Source organism: Brachionichthys hirsutus, chromosome 5, assembly GCF_040956055.1.
Source record: "Brachionichthys hirsutus isolate HB-005 chromosome 5, CSIRO-AGI_Bhir_v1, whole genome shotgun sequence".
Taxonomy (NCBI): Eukaryota; Metazoa; Chordata; class Actinopteri; order Lophiiformes; family Brachionichthyidae; genus Brachionichthys; species Brachionichthys hirsutus.
In genome coordinates this window covers 14,129,999-14,149,283 of record NC_090901.1, presented here as the reverse complement: position 1 = coordinate 14,149,283, position 19,285 = coordinate 14,129,999, and the positions used below count along the sequence as shown (strand labels likewise).

At 44.1% G+C, this 19,285-nt stretch overlaps 1 protein-coding gene across 1 annotated transcript; it reads left to right on the top strand.

The window, feature by feature from the left end:
• Nucleotides 1–301: 301 nt before the first annotated feature.
• lonp2 (lon peptidase 2, peroxisomal) lies at nucleotides 302–16,913 on the top strand. The gene is made up of 17 exons (XM_068739357.1): nucleotides 302–534; nucleotides 1,838–1,973; nucleotides 3,564–3,677; nucleotides 5,675–5,806; nucleotides 6,022–6,144; nucleotides 6,229–6,392; nucleotides 7,984–8,078; nucleotides 9,257–9,375; nucleotides 9,530–9,669; nucleotides 10,976–11,117; nucleotides 11,248–11,398; nucleotides 12,552–12,678; nucleotides 13,533–13,672; nucleotides 14,749–14,834; nucleotides 16,039–16,246; nucleotides 16,324–16,514; nucleotides 16,596–16,913. The coding sequence occupies exons 1-17, from the start codon at nucleotides 302–304 to the stop codon at nucleotides 16,824–16,826; spliced, it is 2,532 nt and encodes an 843-aa protein (XP_068595458.1). The 3' UTR covers nucleotides 16,827–16,913.
• The last annotated feature ends 2,372 nt before the right edge of the window (nucleotides 16,914–19,285 follow it).

Sequence of the window (19,285 nt, the reverse complement as noted above, 5' to 3'; positions counted from 1 at the left end):
AACAATAAAATCTATTTTTGTGGCAAAGTGAGTGATATTCCTGCTTTGAGTATGAACCTGATTTTAAATGCGTAGTGTCACCTCCGGTGCCGCTAGGTGGCAGTGGGACTTCTCAAATCTCGACATTCGACAAAAAACAAAAGAAGAAGAAAAAGAAGACGAAGAAGAAGAGTATTTCTGCTCCTGTCACAACTTAGGACTTTAAGTTGTATTCATTAGTATTCCACAAGTATATTGGCAGTATTTAGGTTCGACTAGAAGTGAGGTCTGTGCTCGTTTGCAGGTGTCCGAACATCGGACGATGTCGTCCGACGCTGGGCTCCAGCTGCCGGGCCGTCTGCCGCTGCTGCTGGCGCACGAAGGCGTCCTCCTCCCGGGATCCACGCTCCGGTTCAGCGTGGACTCCCCGAGGAACATGCAGCTGGTCAGGCAGCGGCTGCTTAAGGGGACGTCGCTCCAAAGCACCCTCATCGGAGTCATTCCCAACACCAGAGACCCGGATCAGAGCGGCGACGACCTCCCGACGCTCCACAAGTAATGTCTGTTTAGTCCCGGATTACAGATCGAAGTGTTGCTGTCCCTAAACGTGACCGAGAATAATGAGGATTAGGCCTCATCTCAGATTAAAGGGGCTGGATTTTAGATCATTAATGATTTGATCTCAGAGGTAACTGGAACTTGAATGTTAGTGTTGTGGATCACTGGGACAGACACAGCCCCCCCCCCCCCCCCGAACCCAGAGCTGGACTTGAACCTTTGTCCAGCAGTCCACCAGCCCAGTTATTCAGTAGCTAATGTTTGCCTCCGTCATCCCCTTGGTCACGCTTGCACTTGGGGCCATCATTTGCACCACTGTCTTGTTCACACTCGCGCCGCACCTCCGGCGGTCAGCCCAGTGCGAGCTGTGGTTGCACCGTTGTGGCTCTGAGGCAGAACCATGACTCTGTCACCGAGTTGCAGACCTACACGGTGGAATGAAGCTGCATCAGACCCACTTTAAACATGAACAAACAGTGCAGGTGATTTTGTGAAAAACAGAAGAAGTCGCTCTGTTGATAATGCAGTTATTATTTACTGGTGGAGTCAGTCGTGTTGGACCACAGTAATGCTGCGGGACATTAAGTGAGGTACGCTGGACTCTGTTTTCCTGCGCCTCTGCTTTTCTCTCTAGTCTATGAGCCAGGGCCCCCAACTGGGCTCACTGGTGTTGTAACACATCAATTATGATGGATAAAACTTTAGAAATATCTCCTCATGAGTTATCCATCAAGATTCCAGATTCACTTGTACTATTATTGTAGTATATTATATTATTACTTCTATTTCCTTTTGCTTTAATTACCTCGACCAAGGAGTTTCTGTTTTTGATGTTTGTTTGTCTGTTTTTTTAAGCAGGATTACAGAAAAACTGCTGAATGGATCCTGATGAATAAAAATCTTAAAATGGGTCTTGGAGTAACTTGGATCCAATTAAATTCTGGGAGTGATCCGGATACAAAAACATCTGGATTTTCTCATTAAATTATAATGGAGGCTTTAAAAAAAAATCATATCTTGTAAAATCTGCTTTCAATTCACTCACCAAAAATAAGTCATGAAGGGGTCCGATGTGAACCATCATGAAAAACATCTTCTGGCTCTGCTCCAGAATGAGGTCAGGAACAAATATTAAATCTTAAAATTAAAACCCATTTATGGATTCAAACATTACGGTCATAAAGGGCTCCACATGACGGGGCTGTTGCTGAAGATCACACGTGAAGCCATCCAATACTTAGTGTCTATGAAGCTTCGTACTCCGTTATGTCGCCCTTCATCACCTCTTCTGTCTCTGTAGAATTGGTACGGCTGGCTTAGCGGTGCAGGTGGTGGGCAGTAACTGGCCAAAGCCCCACTACACCCTCCTCATCGCCGGTGTGTGCCGCTTCCGTGTGTCCAGTCTGCTAAAGGAGCGACCATTTGTCTTGGCAGAGGTAAAACACCTTTAATGTCAGTCGTTTGTTTATGATTAAGAAGCGCGCCAAAAAATGCGATGGCCTGGAAATGTCCTAAACAGCGAGTAGGTCAGAAAGAAAACACACACCGGGCATTCCACTCCAATGGAACAGAAAAAACAGACAGGTTGCAGACATAGAATATTGATATAGATATATATATATTGGATGGTCCGCCGGTCTTTGGGAAGAGTATGAAAACACAGTAATAAAACGTCTCAGGGTGTCTTCATGTCTGCAGCTTTGCCTGTTCACCTGATTTAGTGCTGCAACACAAGCTTAGGCAGAACAGAAGGATTAAAGGTCCCATATTCTACCCTTTTTCCACAAGTTAATGTAGTTCCCAAACAGATTCTGCAGGACAGCGTCCATAATTTCTGTCTCAAACAGCTCTCTCAGAAATGGTAGCAAAAGGGGGAGACAGTTCACACACACACGGTGAGGAGATTCAAATAATCTCAGATCGTAATAAAAATGCTTTGAATCATGAAGGCTTTACTTTACACTTCTCCCTCATCTACATGTCACACAGAGACAAATATCTTATAGCTCTGAACTAAGAGTCCCTCTTTGTATTCTGCTAGCAGCTAGCTAATAAGTTACAACATGTAGCTTTAACCAGAGTTAAATATGTCCCCATTAAATGAGGAACAGGCAGTTGGTTAGGCTTTTAGAAGATAAGAGGAACGTAAATATTACGTCTGGTGGACATGACATCACACCCAGATTACAAGGTAGAAGCAATGTGAGGTAGCAGAGAGAAAACTTGTTTTTGTGTGTGCTATAAAAAGTGAAGTTACAAGGAATAGACGTTAAGAAGGTAGAGGACTTCCGGTACCTCGGGTCAACAGTGCAGAGTGATGGAGAGAATGTGGAAAGGAGGTGAAGAATCGTGTTCAGGCAGGCTGGAACGGGTGGAGGAAAGTATCAGGTGTGCTCTGTGATAGGAGAGTGTCAGTGAGGATGAAAGGAAAGGTCTACAAGACAGTGGTGAGGACAGCCATGATGGACGGCTTAGAGACAGTGTCTCTGAGGAAAAGACAGGAGGCGGAGCTAGAAGTGGAGGAGATGAAGACGCTGAGGTTCTACTTGGGAGTGACCAGGTTGGATTAGAAATGAGACAGTAAGAGGGACAGTGAAGGTTAGACATTTTGGAGACAAGGTCAGAGAGACCAGACTTTGATGGTTTGGACATGTCCAGAGGAGAGACAGGGACTATATTGGTAGAAGGATGCTGAGGATGGAACTGCCAGGGAACAGGACTAGAGGACGACCCAGGAGAAGATACATGGACGCAGTGAGGGAGGACATGAGAGTGGCTGGTGTTGGGGAGGACGATGCAAAGGACAGGGTGAAGTGGAGAATGCTGATTTGCTGTGGTGACCCCTCAGGGGACAAGCTGAAGGTAGTAGTAGTAGTAATAGTAGTAGAGCTGGAAGTAGAGGAGAATCGGTCGAGGATGAGGAGAGAGCGACTCGTTGTGGCCACCATAATCAAACCCTTCCCTTTGCATCGAAGCAGGTGGGATTTCGCCACACAGCAATATGAGTGTGTTAACACAATGTGCAGGTGGAGCAGCTGGATAAACTGGATGGATACACATCCCCCCCAACAGAAGGCATGGCAGCAGAAGATGCAGCGCTGGGTGAGCTGTCCAAGAAGTTCTATCAGTCTGTGGTGCAGGTGTGTATATCTTAATATACTCTAAATAAAGCCATGATTGCTCAGTTAATGTTTGCATGAAGTGTGAAAATCTGTGTACTCTGTTTACATTTTTTCTCATGAGACAATCGTGGGTTCTGTACCTTTTTAGAATAATTATTATTTTCTGCAATGAACAATGTTTTTCAAGGCCTAAAATTACTTGCAAAACTGTTAAAAAATCAACCAAAGTGTAAATTTACATATGATATGGTGATCAAAAATAGCGATGGGCAAGTGTGATAAAATATGTCAATCCCCGTGGTTCCACCATGTGGCAACAGAAAATGATAAAATTTTTAAAATGTCAGAAATCAGAAAAAACTTTATTATCCCCATGAGGAGCAATTTGTTGCACAGCCAGCAGAGAGACACAGCAATTCAGTCATCACGCAATTAAAACATAACAAGTGCACGTGGCACCGACGCTGGTGATAACAGGCTGTTGATAAAACCATCAGATGCAGGAATAAATTACTTTTGGAATCTGTTTGTCCTGCACTTTGGTACCATGTACTGACGACCGGAAGGCAGCAGCCTGTATTCAGAGGACAGCGGGTGAGTCTGGTCAGCCAGGACAGCTTGTGCCTTCTTGTTTTACTCTGGCTCTGTACAGGACAGAGAACTCCTTAAAGCTGACCCCCGCCATCTTCCTACAACTCATTGTGATGCAGTTCAGCCTGTTTTTGTCCTTCACAGTAAGGGACCCAAACCAGCAAATAAAAGAGAAGGTTAAAACAGACTCAATAAAATATCTTCATAAAGGAGGTATCCCCACTAAAACTTCTCAACTTCCAGTAAAAGTACATGCCTTTGCACAAACAACATCGGCGTTTGCCTCAAATGTCACCTTATCATCAATGATGGTACCCAGGTATTTGTACTGCTGTACCGTTTCTACTGCCTGACCATGAATAAAAACAGGGTGGATTGGTTGGGGCTTCCTCCTAAAATCAATGAATATTTCCTTTGTTTTCTTAACATCAATGTTCAGGAATGATCTCTCACACCAGTTTAAAAATTCACTCACCGCTGGGCCGTGATTGGTGTCCAGATTACTGAGAAGTGACACGATCAGCAAACCTAACCAGGTGTCTGTCCAGATGCTGACTTTTACACTCATTTGTGTATAAAATAAACACAAGTGGTGAAAGGACACACATGCCAGTGGAGGATAAAACCCCGTTCACCCTCACCCTCTGTGGTCGGTCACAGAGGGTGAGGGTGCTCCATGGCCTTCATGATAACGGAAGTGAGTGCAACAGGGCGAAGGTTATTCTGGGATTTGGGGTTTTTAATCTTGAGCACTGGCACAACTATGGAGTATTTCCAAAGACGAGGGACCCTACAGAGCTGGAGAGATTTAAAAGAAAATAAAAGTGAAGATGCCTACCAATTGCTCTGCACAGCTCTTCAGCAGTCTTCCCCCAATGTTGTCCGGCCCTTTCAAATAATTCCAAGTTCTTGAAGGCTTCATTGCCTCGTTAATGCAGAGCGGACTTGGTGCATGAGTCACCAGTAGATTAACCTGTGTTTTAAGTCTGACTCCCGTCTGTTAAAAGACCAATATTAAATTACTCAATTGATGCAAAATAACAATAGAAAAAAAAAAATTCCACCACAGGTGCAAAATAAGAATAAATTAAAAAGACACATAATATGTACAACGTAGGTGGACAAAAAAAGGGGGGGGGGGGTTGATCCGGAGAGAGTCGTGATGACTATCTCCGTTTCTGTTCCACTGAAAGGTGAATCTTTAGGGCCGTTTTAGGTATTGTAATTAATAACTATAAAACTCTGATGGTTTGTTTTTGATCAACTTGAAATTTGGTAAGTTGTCTCATAGTATTGAAAAAAAACACACGTTAGGTATTTTGTTTTAGACGGTGTCAGATTTTATTCTGAAATTCAAAGCGGAGGGAATTAGTCTTTTCCCTCCGATGTTTGCCTCCAGTTCTTACCCCACCATGTGTTTCTAGTTGTTAGGTATGTGGGACCTTTCTGTTCCGCTGGTGGCCAAGCTCAAGCGGATCCTGGACAGTCTGCCCAGAGAAACTCTACCCGATGTGGTCGCTTCCATGATCCGCTTCTCAAACAAGGAGAAGCTACAGGTGACGCAACGAGGCTTGTTTCACCCAATGCAAACAATATAGGACGTTACTGTGTTTAGAGTTTTTAATTATATTAAGCAGATGACATATATGAATGCGGGTGCACTGTCCTTAAATCCAACACTGCATGATGCAAAGAGGACAACATTTACCCGCTGTGAATATTAAGTTAGGATCGATATAAATCGTGTATCTTCTAATCCAATGCTGTGAAGGTGCTGGATGCAGTGAGCTTAGAGGAACGGTTTAGGAAAGCCCTTCCCATGTTGACCAGACAGATAGAGGGGCTGAAAATGCTGCAAAAAACAAGGAACCTAAATCCCGACGATGTGACGAGGGTAACAACCATCTGCACTTCTCTTCCTCTCAGCAATGCATGAACTTCTATGCCGGTTCACCTCCTTGTGTTTCGTCGATTTTAGGTGTCATCAAAACATAAAGGTGGAATGTTCCCCGGGCGGCAGATCAATCTCGATGGGGAAGATGAAGATGAGGATGGTGATGACGCTGTAGCCTTGGAGAGGAAGGTTCATCGCGCCAACATGCCGAACGCTGCTCTTCGAATTTGCATCAAAGAGCTTAAGAGGTGGGGTTTCCCCTTGCGACATTTTACGTAGCTTTTATATTAAAACAAATATAATCAGTTGTCATTTTTTCCGCTCTGTGATCATTGAATGTAGCAGGTGGAGTTTGCATCTTCATTTCTTTCATGTTTTGGTCACATCTGGTCATGAATAAATTAATTTACCGAATGAATGACAGCATCCATGATGATGTAGGAGTCCTTCGTGCACATCCGTAAAGGCTCCATTTGTTTCTGAACATATAGTCAGGTTCTGGAGCAACGTAGACAACTTCTATTTCAGGTCTTGTGTATTTCAGCAACACAATGGAACCACATTCTGCTAAACTGACCTCCCTGAAGGCCCAGACTTCTTGCCCACTGGAATGTTTGAGCATTTTACTACGACTGCTGTACTTTCTGCTTGTCCCATGAGCAAATCTACTTCCTCCACTTCACCCTGTCCTTTGCATCGTCCTCCCCAACACCAGCCACTCTCATGTCCTCCCTCACTACGTCCATGTATCTTCTCCTGGGTCATCCTCTAGTCCTGTTCCCTGGCAGCTCCATCCTCAGCATCCTTCTACCGATATAGTCCCTGTCTCTCCTCTGGACATGTCCAAACCATCAAAGTCTGGTCTCTCTGGCCTTGTCTCCAAAACGTCTAACCTTCACTGTCCCTCTTATTGCCTCATTTCTAATCCTATCCAACCTGGTCACTCCCAAGTAGAACCTCAGCATCTTCAGCTCCTCCACTTCTAGCTCCACCTCCTGTCTTTTCCTCAGAGACGCTGTCTCTAAGCCGTCCATCATGGCTGTCCTCACCACTGTCTTGTAGACCTTTCCCTTCATCCTCGCTGACACTCTCCTATCAGAGAGCACACCTGATACTTTCTTCCACCCGTTCCAGCCTGCCTGCACACGATTCTTCACCTCCTTTCTACATTCTCTCCATCACTCTGCACTGTTGACCCGAGGTACCTGAAGTCCTCTACCTTCTTTACATCTGGAGGGGGGGGAATTGATCTGGAGAGAGTCGTGATGACTAGCTCCATTTCTGCCCCCCTGATGATGATGATGATGATGAATATATTTATTAGCTAGAATGTTAGGGTACAAGTACAGTCAAACATCCTGTCTAAGAGGAGCATTTCAAAAAAGCCCTTGCGGTCTTGTTTCCATTGAAAGTCCTTCATACATAAATCATCAACATTTAACAATACAAATTTAACAAAACAAATAAAAACAAAACCAATACTAAATTAAGCAATGGATGCAAAATAACAATAAAATGAAAAAGATTTACACCTCAGATGCAAAATAACAATAGAATGAAAAAGAATTACACCACAGATGCGAAATAACAAAGAAATAAAAAAAAAATTACACCACAGATGCAAAATGACAATAAATTACAATAAATTACAAAGACAACGTAGGTGGACAAAAAAGGGAGGGGGGAGTTGATCCGGAGAGAGTGGTGATGACCATCTCCGTTTCTGTCCCCCTGAAAGGTGTATTTTTAGGGCCGTTTTGAAGGAGGCCAAAGAGGTGCATGTTTTGAGGGCGGGAGGCAGTATTGTAAAAAGAGGATTTACCCGTGTTTGTCTTATAGATTGAAGAAGATGCCTCAGGCCATGCCTGATTATGCCCTGACCAGAAACTACTTGGATCTAATGGTGGAATTACCATGGAGTAAAAGCACCAAAGGTAAATGAAGAGAACACCAATGACGCAGTAGCGGGATCGCTGGTCCTTCTTCGCTCTACATACAATTATCCCAAATGCTAGTGTTTTCAACATTGCTGTTTATTGGCGTCTGTGGGAGACCCTTTTTTAGACCCGTAAATAAAAAGTGGATTTCATCAAACACAGAAATGATGATGATGAATATATTTATTAGATAGAATGTTAGAGTACAAGTACAGTCAAACAGTAGCATGTATTACAGTACAAGTACAGTCAAACATCCTGTATAAGAGGAGCATTTCAAAAAAGCCCTTGCGGTCTTGTTTCCGTTGAAAGCCCAAATGGCTTTCGTTTGTCTTTAACAAACATTTGGAGAAATATAGAAGACGAATGTTGCTGCAGGCCAAGCTGCTTTGCTGTGCAGGGTCTGCCTGGATCTTCGTTAGCTACTCATCCATCATGCTGTCTTTTGTGTTTAGAGAAAAAGAGTCAAGTTTTATTTTTAACCTGGAACATCTATTTCTACGCTGTAGCCTCACAGCAACAAGGTTCTGGGTTTGAGTCCTTTCTGGGTGGGCTTTGCGGGTTCTCTCTGGCTTCTCCTGTTTCTCCAGGTGTGAGCGTTGAACATTGTGAATGGATGTCTTGTCTTTTGTGTGGCCCCGTGATGAGCTGGCGTCTCATCTGGGGTGTGCCCCGCCTCTCGCCTGTAGTCAGCTGACATGGGCTCCAGCTTCCACAAGAAGATGGATGGATGGCAATAATGAAGCCGTTGGATTTTATGTCGAGCTGTTCTTGATTTAATTACAGCGCCACCTAGAGGTCGTGCGTCAGAGGCCGATGTAGCTGAGACATGGGTTGAACGTGTAAACGTCCACTAATTTAAAGATCGGCCAATAACAGGACTTGCAGACAGGCATTAATGGAATAAATACTTTGCTGAGGACAGGCAATTTATCAAAATTGATAGTTGGATTCTTTCAATTGCATAGTCAGAGTTCATGGTAAAAATATTTGCATGAAACAAAGCAGAAGTAGTTAAATTAATAAATTAGGAGACCACCCCCTCGTTTCTTCTTCTGTTTCCCAGGACAAGTTGCCCATCCTGGTCCTTCAAGCCCCGCCTTACTGTTCCACCTTTACTAACGAGTGTTTTGTCTCCCATGCTTGGATCCATCCACGTTGTTCAAACTGGCCAGATTGCCTGGACATCCGAGCCGCTCGAACTCTCTTGGATAACGATCACTATGCAATGGACAAGCTAAAGAGGCGAGTGCTGGAGTACCTGGCTGTCAGGCAGCTGAAGAATTCACTCAAGGTGCGTCTTAAACTCTTTCTGCATACGAGCCCAAGATATTAATGGGACGTGTAGACAGCAAGGATCTGCTAGACACACATCACGTAGAGGGATTTCTGTAGGATGACACAGATTTACATGTGATTTGTGATTTCTGCTGATGCTTGGTCTCTAGGGCCCCATTCTCTGCTTTGTGGGGCCTCCAGGGGTCGGTAAAACCAGTGTGGGACGTTCCATAGCCAAGACTCTGGGTAGAGAGTTTCACCGCATCGCTTTGGGAGGCATCTGTGACCAGTCTGACATCCGAGGGCACAGGTAAGACCGTGAGAGAGACGCATTGTCCAGTATCTAAATCACAAATGCAGAAGAAGGAAGTAGCTCGTCGTTCTAAAGACGCTTGGATGAGATGAGGAAGAAGGTAATGAAATCCTTCAGTGTGGGAAGGGTTAAACATAAACGACAGTTCAGAGGATTTTATGAAGAAAAAGAAAAGAAAGCATCCAGTCTCCAGTGAGCAGCGGGGGGGGGGGTGACCAAGACCCTCCGCTTCATTCTGCTGACCCATGACTGCACACAGACACACAGCTCCAACCTCGTCAAGGTTGTGGACAAAAGTATTGGGTCTCATTGATGGCGATGACTGAGGTGAGGATTCTAGGCCATGTGGTGCAGAGTCCAAAGTCTTTGTTTTGAGACATGTTGTGGACTTCAGGAGAGCAGACACCCAGCATGCTCCTCTTCCATCCTCGGTGCTGCCATGGAGAGGGCCAGTAGCACCAGCTTCCTGAGCATGCAGGTGACGGAGGACTCCTCCGGGACTGGCAGCGATGCATCGCTCGCCAGGAAAGCTCAACGGCATCTCCATTTCTTCTGCAAAGCGAGGAGAGTGCTGCCTGCATCACTGTGAGAGCAGCTGAAAGAAATCATGGCTGTCTCTCTCCCCTCCCTCCAGGACATTTGCAGCGCCCGCCTCGTCCACAAAGCCCACTGTATTTCTGGTGACCCACCCATCATACAGCTCGCTCAGTCTGGAGGTTCAACTCTCCATGTTCTCACCTTTTTGTCCCCTTGCACTCTGGAACTCCTGACTCAGACCTTTTAAATGTTGATCCCTGTCACCCCAAGAGCTGTTCGCTCCCTCACACACTGAACACGGGCTGCACCAGCCACTTTATGCAGCGCTGGACTACTACTGCTCTTCATGCTGCTGTAATAGGGAAAAACAGCCACACACACTTCGTGCAACACATAAATGTCCAGTAGCTACAATTTATTGATTGATTTATTGTTATATTCTTTTATTGGCACTGTGGATGAGAGGGGAACGAAATCTCAACTCTCTGCGATGTCCGAAAGCTAAAAACGTACCTCGGTGTGACGCGCACAGGAAGCACATACATTCCATTTCCTGTCTCAGAGGCCAGGATCATCAGTTTTCAGGCTTTGCACATTCAGCCTTTATTCAGGATGTTGAATTTCATGTTTTATATTTATTTTATATTTGGTCTAGTTTTATGAGAAGCCTCAATCGATACTTAAATTGATCCCTCTGCTCTTACCTTGTCACTGTGGAATACAGTTCGTTACAGGGTCTGTAGTTTAAATCTACCGTTTCCTCCAGGCGGACTTATGTAGGGAGCATGCCTGGCCGCATCATCAATGGTTTGAAGACAGTGGGTGTCAATAATCCCGTGTTCCTACTTGATGAGGTCGACAAACTTGGAAAGAGCCTCCAAGGAGACCCTGCAGCAGCACTCCTGGAGGTCTGTTTCTCTTTTTCAGGTTATATGACATGACATTTCAAAAACTGTTTTTTCTCACCAAGATTTTCTTTTCTGAAAACAACTTGATTAAATGGAAAAAACACTCTAGAATCTCTAACTGTTCCTTTAGGTCTTGGATCCTGAGCAGAACCACAGTTTCACAGACCATTACCTTAATGTGGCCTTTGACCTCTCTCAAGTGCTCTTTATTGCCACTGCAAACACCACCGTGACCATACCACCTGCCTTGCTGGACCGGATGGAGGTGCTGCAGGTACCAGGTGAGTTTGGATGTAGAGAGCGAGTCTTAGGAACCATTTCGGCTTGAGAACCAACTCTTTCTCTGATTATCTAATCCATGAAAGGTGCACTGCTGGATGGATCTTGATGAAAATATAATCTGAAGATGGGTCTTGGTCTAATTTAGATACTATTAAATCAGGATACCCGTTTGGATACAAAAACATCTGGAGTTTCCCATTTGCTTATAATGGAGGCTTTGAAAAAATCATATCTTGTAAAATATGTACCGAACCGATCTCCCACTCCATCCTTCCCTCACTCGTGAACAAGACCCCGAGGTACTTGAACACTTCCACTTGGGGGTAGGATCTCCTCCCAGACATGGAGCTTACTCTCCACCCTTTTCCGGCTGAGAACCATGACCTCGGGTTTAGAGGTGCTGATTCTTAACTGCGATATCTTAGCTGCGAACCGATCCAGTGAGAGCTGGAGAGCCCAGCCTGATAAAGCCAACAGGATCACATCATCTGCAAAAAGCTTTGATCCAATCCTGAGGTCACCAAACCGAACCCCCTCAACGCCCTGGCTGCACCTAGAAATTCTGTCCATAAGAGTTCTGAACAGAATCGGTAACAAAGGGCAGCCCTGGCGGAGTTAGACTTTACTCTCTGTACTCCCGATGGTTCTTAACAAGCACTTCCAGTTTTGGCACACATATTCTGCAGTGAGTTAACATTCCCCATGACATCAGAGGGCAGAAAAGTCTGGAGCCTCCACTTCCTTGTCTTTAGCTCAGTACGGGCTCTACATCCACTATATGGCTTTTGTAGTTTGGCAAGTATTGGGTGTTTTGTTCCATGTCGTGTCCTTGACAGGGCCACCAGTTCTTCCCTTGCAAAGACTATTTGAAGTCGTATTATATTGGAGGCCGACTGATTGTGGCGCTGATATTTGGAATGTTGACGTGTATCTGTATCGCCCTTCTTCTTTTTTTTAATCCGAAAGGCCGATAATTTAAAAATTAAGTTATTTCAGCTCAGGTGCAGCCGCAAATGTAAAACAAAGCAATATTTTGTGTAACCACTCTTTGCATTCACGAAGACTGTCAAGTATGGAACGCTACTGTTTAAAGTTGTCAGTGTGTCAGGCAATGATGAGTACAGTGTAACTGTCTGCGTGTTTGTGTTTCAGGCTACACACAGGAGGAGAGAGTGGAGATAGCGCACCGTCATCTCATACCAAACCAACTGGAGCAGCACGGGTTAACGCCTCAACAGCTGCATATACCACAGGACACCACGCAGACTATAATCAGAAGGTCCTCTCAATGCATTGCTAAACATGTGTGTGTGTTCATGGTCATTAGTTTGACGAATAACAGCACCAACCTGAAAACATTCACATGCCTAAATATAATTAAGCCAGGTTAACCTGCTGGCAATGGGAAGAATGCATTGAGCAGTGAATTACAGTTCATTTACATTAGGTATTAATTTCATATTGTGGTGGGACTGTGGTGGGATTGTAATACCATTCACCATGAAAGAGCAACTTGTTATAACGGCCCTGCGAAAGCTTACTTTTACCAGACTTCACAAGCTTTATCAAGTTAATACCCAAAAGACATATCACAGTTTTACTTCCAATCAAAAGGATTATACTTTCATAATAGCTTTGTCACCATGTTGACCTCAAACTGAGTCCGCAGAAATGAAAGATCTTGTTGATGCTTTAATGTTAATTTTGTCACCTGCTAGTGAATGATGAAAGAGTGACCATATAGGACAGCATTTGGCCACGATCCTGTTAAAGAGCCAGTACGGCTCAAATGTCAAGGCAGATAGTCCCCCCATCAATAGCTAAGGTTTTTTCCCATTCCTATTTTTTTTGAAAAAAAACACAGGTGAACTCTTGCCCACTGTCTCCGCGTTGGTTCTCATGTTGAAACTCAAGATCCATCCATCCATCAAACTGAAAATCCTCTGCAAAATTAAAGCACGAAGTCTAGACCTCCTCTTCTAAAAGAAGTGGCTGGGAGAGGGAAGTCTGGGCTTCCCTGCTTAGGCTGCTGCCCTCGCGACCCGGCTAAGCGGTTTGAAGATGGATGGATGGACAAGACAAGTGATATGAAAGTATAGTCCATTTACAGTTTTTTGTTTTTGTTTTTTTAAGATACACCCGTGAAGCAGGTGTGCGCTCCCTCGAGAGGAAGATTGGTGCGATCTGCCGAGCAGTGGCTCTGAAGGTAGCTGAATGCCACGGTATCACCGAGACCGATGCTTCCATCCCAGAGTGTCCGACAAAACTGGGAGGTTAGAGCCTGTGTTCTGTCTGTGTTCTGGTGCATTAGACTACTCGGTGCTGGGAGGGGACCAGGGACCACCCGACCATTCCTGGACTTTCACTTGCTATATCTCACATGCATTTTTAGGAAGTCGCTGTCTCACTTTGTTCTATTGTGTTTCTTGTTCCTGACTTGTATATTTATAAAAGACAACTGATTTTGTTTTTTTGGACCTTGTTAAATGATGACATTTTTGCCTCACCCTCTTTCATTCTTTTTTTTCCTTTTTGGCAGCTCCGAGTGACGTACCAGAATTGTATTTTTTTGTTGCCTTGTCATCAACGACATTTGTCTGTAAGGCCTTCACGTCTGCTTACTTTAGAAATAGCGAAAGTCACAGCCTTCTTCAACACACTGGGTACAAGTTGTTCCTTCAATGAGCTGCTAAGAGCTGCTAAGAATATAGTGAACTTGTAATAACTACTAAAGGATTATTACACCAATATCTACTGACACACATTTGTTGAAGATGTGGTCGCAATATTTGCTTCTGTCCTTCATGATCACGTTTTTTTATTTAATAAATTCCAAGTTCAGTCTTTTAATCCAGGGTTCTTGGCCTCTGTGTTGAAGCAGTTTTGAAGGCTTCATTGTCTCGTTTTCTCACTTGTCTCCACATATTATGCAGATTGGACTTGGTACACGAGTCACCTGTTGATGAACCCATGTTTTAAGTATGACTCCTGGTATTGTCTTTCTTTTCTTGGAGGTCGTCAGCTCCTCTTCTTCATCTTCTTCCTCCTCAGTTGGACTTTTCTCCTTTGTAAAGAAGTTCTCCAAAGACGTTTGTTTTGTACTCATTTTGCTTGGTTACAAGTTTATTTTTTGAGTGACTTATCATGTGACCAAGAACATTCACATGTGAATGTTACGTTGAAGAAAATCCATCTGTCAGGCTATAATAATTCATTCGAAACCTGTCATTGTTGCAAGAAACTGGTGTCACTAGCATGCGCGAGGATGCTGTTCACAAATGTGTGGTTTTCTTTGCATGTGTGTGTTTACTGAATTTGTCAAGATGAACATTTTAATTCTTGTGTTTAGATAAGGCCATGCCTCCAGAGATGCCCATTGTGATTGACCAAATTGCGCTGAAAGACATCCTGGGACCGCCACTGTATGAGATGGAGGTAATGGCCTTATTTTATTTATTATTTTGCATCAATTGAGTAACTTAATATTAGTTTTATTTGTATTGTTAAATGTCGATGATTTATGTACTACGGACTTTCAACGGGAACAAGACCGCAAGGGCTTTTTAGAAATGCTCCTCTTAGGCAGGATGTTTGACTGTACTTGTACTGTAATACATGCGGTACTACTGTTTGACTGTACTCGTACTCTAACATTCTATCTAATATATATATTGATCATCATCATCATCAGCCACGTGTCAGAGGGAACAGTTGGTCTTCTGTTGCTTCTTTCTGAATGTCTCCACTTTGTGGAGAGAGATTGTGACGCCCTCTTCGGTTCATTTATTGACGGCTCCAAGAGGAGTACCAGGAAACGTTCAAGCTGGTCTCAAAGTCAAACATTTATTCAATAATGATCTCATGTGAAGTGACAACCATGTTGATGCCTCGCAACATTTACAGCTGTGTTGAGATCACAGCCCCTTTTTGACCAGGTGTCACTTTTGAGCTCTGCAATGCGTTTTTAACACTGGTGGCCTAGATTACCTGGAAACATGGGCTGAGATTGTGCACCCTGATGGCCATATCGCTAGCATTAGCATTTATAGCTTTATATAGCAGCTCTTGGTCAGTATCTTGTTTGCAGCCTCTATGTTTCATTTTGTTTTTGTCTGCGCCTGCTCTCTGTCTCGCCATCATCTCCATGTTTTAGACTCTCCTCCTACCTGTCATTCTCTTTCTCCCTTCTTCTCAACCCAGCCGGTCAGAGAGATGGCCGTCCACTATGAGTCTAAGGTTCTGTCCAAGGTTTCTGCCTGTTAAAGGGAAGTTTTTCCTTGCCTCCGTTGCCAAAGTTCTTGCTCTTGTTGGTCAAGTTGGGTTCTGTCTTTCCCTGCTACTCCCGTAAAGTGCCTTGAGACGACTTTCTGTTGTGATCTGGCGATGTAGAAAATAAACTGAATTGACTTGAAACTCCTCTGAACGTGTCCTGGGCCACCTATGACTGTATTTTTTAATCTTTCTTTTTCATTCAGTACAGCTTTGGTTTGTTCACACCTCTACTCAGAGCGGTCTGAGTAGAGGTGAGTTTGATCACTGAAACGGGAGAGGCAGTGATACCAAAAGCCGCCCTGTCCATCCAGTTATGGAATTATTCAGCAAATGCAGCTTTGCAGATGTTCTGTGTTTCTGTTTGAAGGTGTCTGAGCGGCTCATCTTGCCCGGCGTTGCTCTGGGCCTGGCATGGACCCCCCTCGGTGGGGAGATCATGTTTGTGGAGGCTAGTCGGATGGAGGGGGACGGTCAGCTAACGATGACTGGTCAGCTGGGAGATGTGATGAAAGAATCGGCCCATCTCGCTATCAGCTGGCTCAGGACAAATGCAAGGAAATATCAGCTCACCAACAGTGAGTTGGTAGATTTGCGGGCTGCGCATGTGAAATAAGCTCATTAACAGAAATTTACACGCCACGTTTTTGTACAGTGGTTGGGGGTCCAGATCCACTAGAGGGAACCGACATCCATCTTCACTTCCCAGCTGGGGCTGTCACCAAGGATGGCCCCTCTGCAGGCGTCACCATCGTCACCTGCCTGGCGTCGTTGTTTAGTGGAAAGTTGGTCCGATCTGACGTTGCAATGACAGGAGAGATCACACTTAGAGGGCTGGTGCTGCCGGTAAGTCGGCTAAATTTCATTCAGAATAAAATGAAAACACATCCACAGCTGAAACATGCTGGATTGTTCCATCTTCCTCAGGTGGGTGGGATCAAGGACAAAGTCCTAGCAGCACACAGGGCCGGTTTGAGGTACGTCATCCTTCCTAAACGCAATGAGAAGGACCTCGAAGAGCTCCCGGCCGACGTCCGAGCTCAGCTTGACATCATTACCACCCAAAACCTGGATGAAGTTCTGAACGCTGCCTTTGATGGGGGGTTCCCTGGGTCAAGCCGTCCCCAGACCCACCCACAGCTGACCAGCAAGCTATAATCTACCAGTCAAAGTTAATACAGTGACATTGTGTCCCTGAATAACCCGACAGAGAAGATGTTGATGTTTTTCTGAGGTGGTTTCGTCAAGGCAAATAATGTTAGTTATGTAAACTGATTTGTTCTTTTTTTTTTTAAAGGAAAAACTCATAAAATCCAAGTCCTTGTCTACACACATCTTAAGACTGAAGTTTCTTAGATTGCGCAAATAATAAACTTAATGAGAAAAAATGCGAAAAAACGAAACGGTACGCAAGTGGACCGAACCGAACATGCAGAACCGAAACGGTTCATTACATTACGTGAACCGTTACACCCCTACAAAGCACCTTTAACAACGGTGCTGCAGGATTGCAGGCAGAAGATGCAGATATCAGACAGTAACCCAGACAACCGAGTGGTGTCCCTGACAATCTCACTTCTTAAAGTAATCTGTGGAGTACTTCAGTCTCTGAGGCATACCTTTCTTTTCTACATAAATCTGGTGTGCAGCTCACCTCCACAGAAGCCTAGTGTCCTCTGCTGCTAGGAAAGCTAGCCTTTGATGCAGTGCTGAGATGAGAGTCATTCAGTAGCTGAAGAGAAATGTGAAAACTGAAGTGATTCCTGTTTGGAGAATGCTTCACGGTAGTAAATCTGTTGAGGCTTTGCTTCTCTGTATCAAAAGAAATACACCCTAGCTAGCTACACATCTGACAATAGACTACATGGCTTGTACTGCCACCTAGTGGACACGTACAAATCATGCATCCTGACTTACCCCCGACACACGATACACATTCAAAAATTGATCAAAAAGGTGAAGTAACACAAAATGTGGCATACTGTGCAGATTTTGGAACCGGATTTATTTACCAGATAGCAGTGTGTTATTCAGGTACACAATTCTCATTATTTCATGTTTATGTTTGTGATTCTGACACCAGTGGGGACAGATGTAGGACACTTCTAACCTGTTTTGTTTATTTTAAACTTAATCTACAGTTAATGATAAAATATTTGATTTATGGAATATAAAAAGCCTGATCCGATACACCAATTGTATTTTATATTTACAATGGCGAGGGGCACCAGTAGAATTTGAGCTTTATTTACCGGTATATATAATGGCAATCTAATATAAGTGTCCGTATCAAAAACCATTTCAAGCCTAGAATGTGCCACCTGTGGGACAAATGTACTAAACTGCTGTCAGATGAATGAGAAATAGAAATAATAAACAAGAAGGCTGGATAAAATGACTTGGAGTATTTAATTGTTGAAGTATCGATCCGTTTGTTAATTTTTAGATTATGGTCTTATTTTGTGTATTGCATGCAGATATGAAGGACATAGAGTTTGGGGACAGAGGCCAATACTGCATTGTATGTTGCTGATAAATGGTGTCTTAAACCTCCTCTATTTACGGATGGTTTCTCCAGTTTGACACAAAAAAAGATAAGACACCGAGACAATTTATCAGCGACAAACAATGCAGTATTGACCACTGTCCCCAAAATCCACAACCCCCAAACTGGATGGATCTCTGCATAACAGTGTGTGTGTGTGTGTGTGTGTGTGTGTGTGTGTGTGTGTGTGTGTGTGTGTGTGTGTGTGTGTGTGTGTGTGTGCGTGTGCGTGTGTGTGTTGGGGGGGCATAAAAGTTATGAACAGAATCGGTGACAAAGGGCAGCCCTGGCGGAGTCCAACCGGCACTGGAAATGTGTCCGACTTACTTACGGCCAAGCTCTGACACCGGGAATATAGGGAACGGACGGCCCATATCAGGTGGTTCGAAACCCCGTACTCCTAGAGAGCCCCCCACAGGACTCCCCGAGGGACACAGTCAAATGCCTTCTAACGTACACAATTTCCGTTGTATCGATTATTAGCGTCTAAAAGGTGTCTTATTTTGAAAAACGACCGGATTTTCTCCAACATAACAATCGCGTCTTGATACGTTGCGAAAAAAAACCCAGCCGTGAACTCACGAAAATTAATAAAAAGAAACAAAAGTCTTTGGAGAGCTTCTTTGCCGAGGAAAAAAGTCCTACTGAGGAGGAAGAACCGGAGGCGTTGACCTCCAAGAAGAGAAACCAGGACTAAGACTTAAAACTCGGGTTTTAACAGCTGATTCGCTCCGTTAACGAGCAATGAAGGGTTCAAAACTACTTCGGGACATAGAGAACAAGAATCTGGATTAAAAGACAAGAACTCTGGATTAAAAAACAAGAATGTGGAATTTATGAAACAAAAAACCATGAAGGACCAGTAATTATTGGGACAACAATTTATGGTGAGTCGGTGTTGTGTTATTGCAAGTGCATAATATAAAGTTTATTGGTAAGATTCTATTCCTCTTTTTAAATGTAATTATACACCCCCCCCGGTCCGCGAAAGAAATTCACGGCATGAAACCGGTCCGTGGCAGGAAAAAGGTTAGGGACCGCTGGTCTAAATGGTTTCCCACATGTGTCACAA

Excerpts from the sequence above, each read along its gene's own strand:
- lonp2 (XM_068739357.1), top strand. The coding sequence starts at position 302 with ATGTCGTCCGACGCTGGGCTCCAGCTGCCGGGCCGTCTGCCGCTGCTG. Across the intron at positions 1,974-3,563 it reads GACCATTTGTCTTGGCAGAG|GTGGAGCAGCTGGATAAACT; the intron begins GTAAAACACCTT and ends CACAATGTGCAG. Across the intron at positions 3,678-5,674 it reads TCTATCAGTCTGTGGTGCAG|TTGTTAGGTATGTGGGACCT; the intron begins GTGTGTATATCT and ends ATGTGTTTCTAG.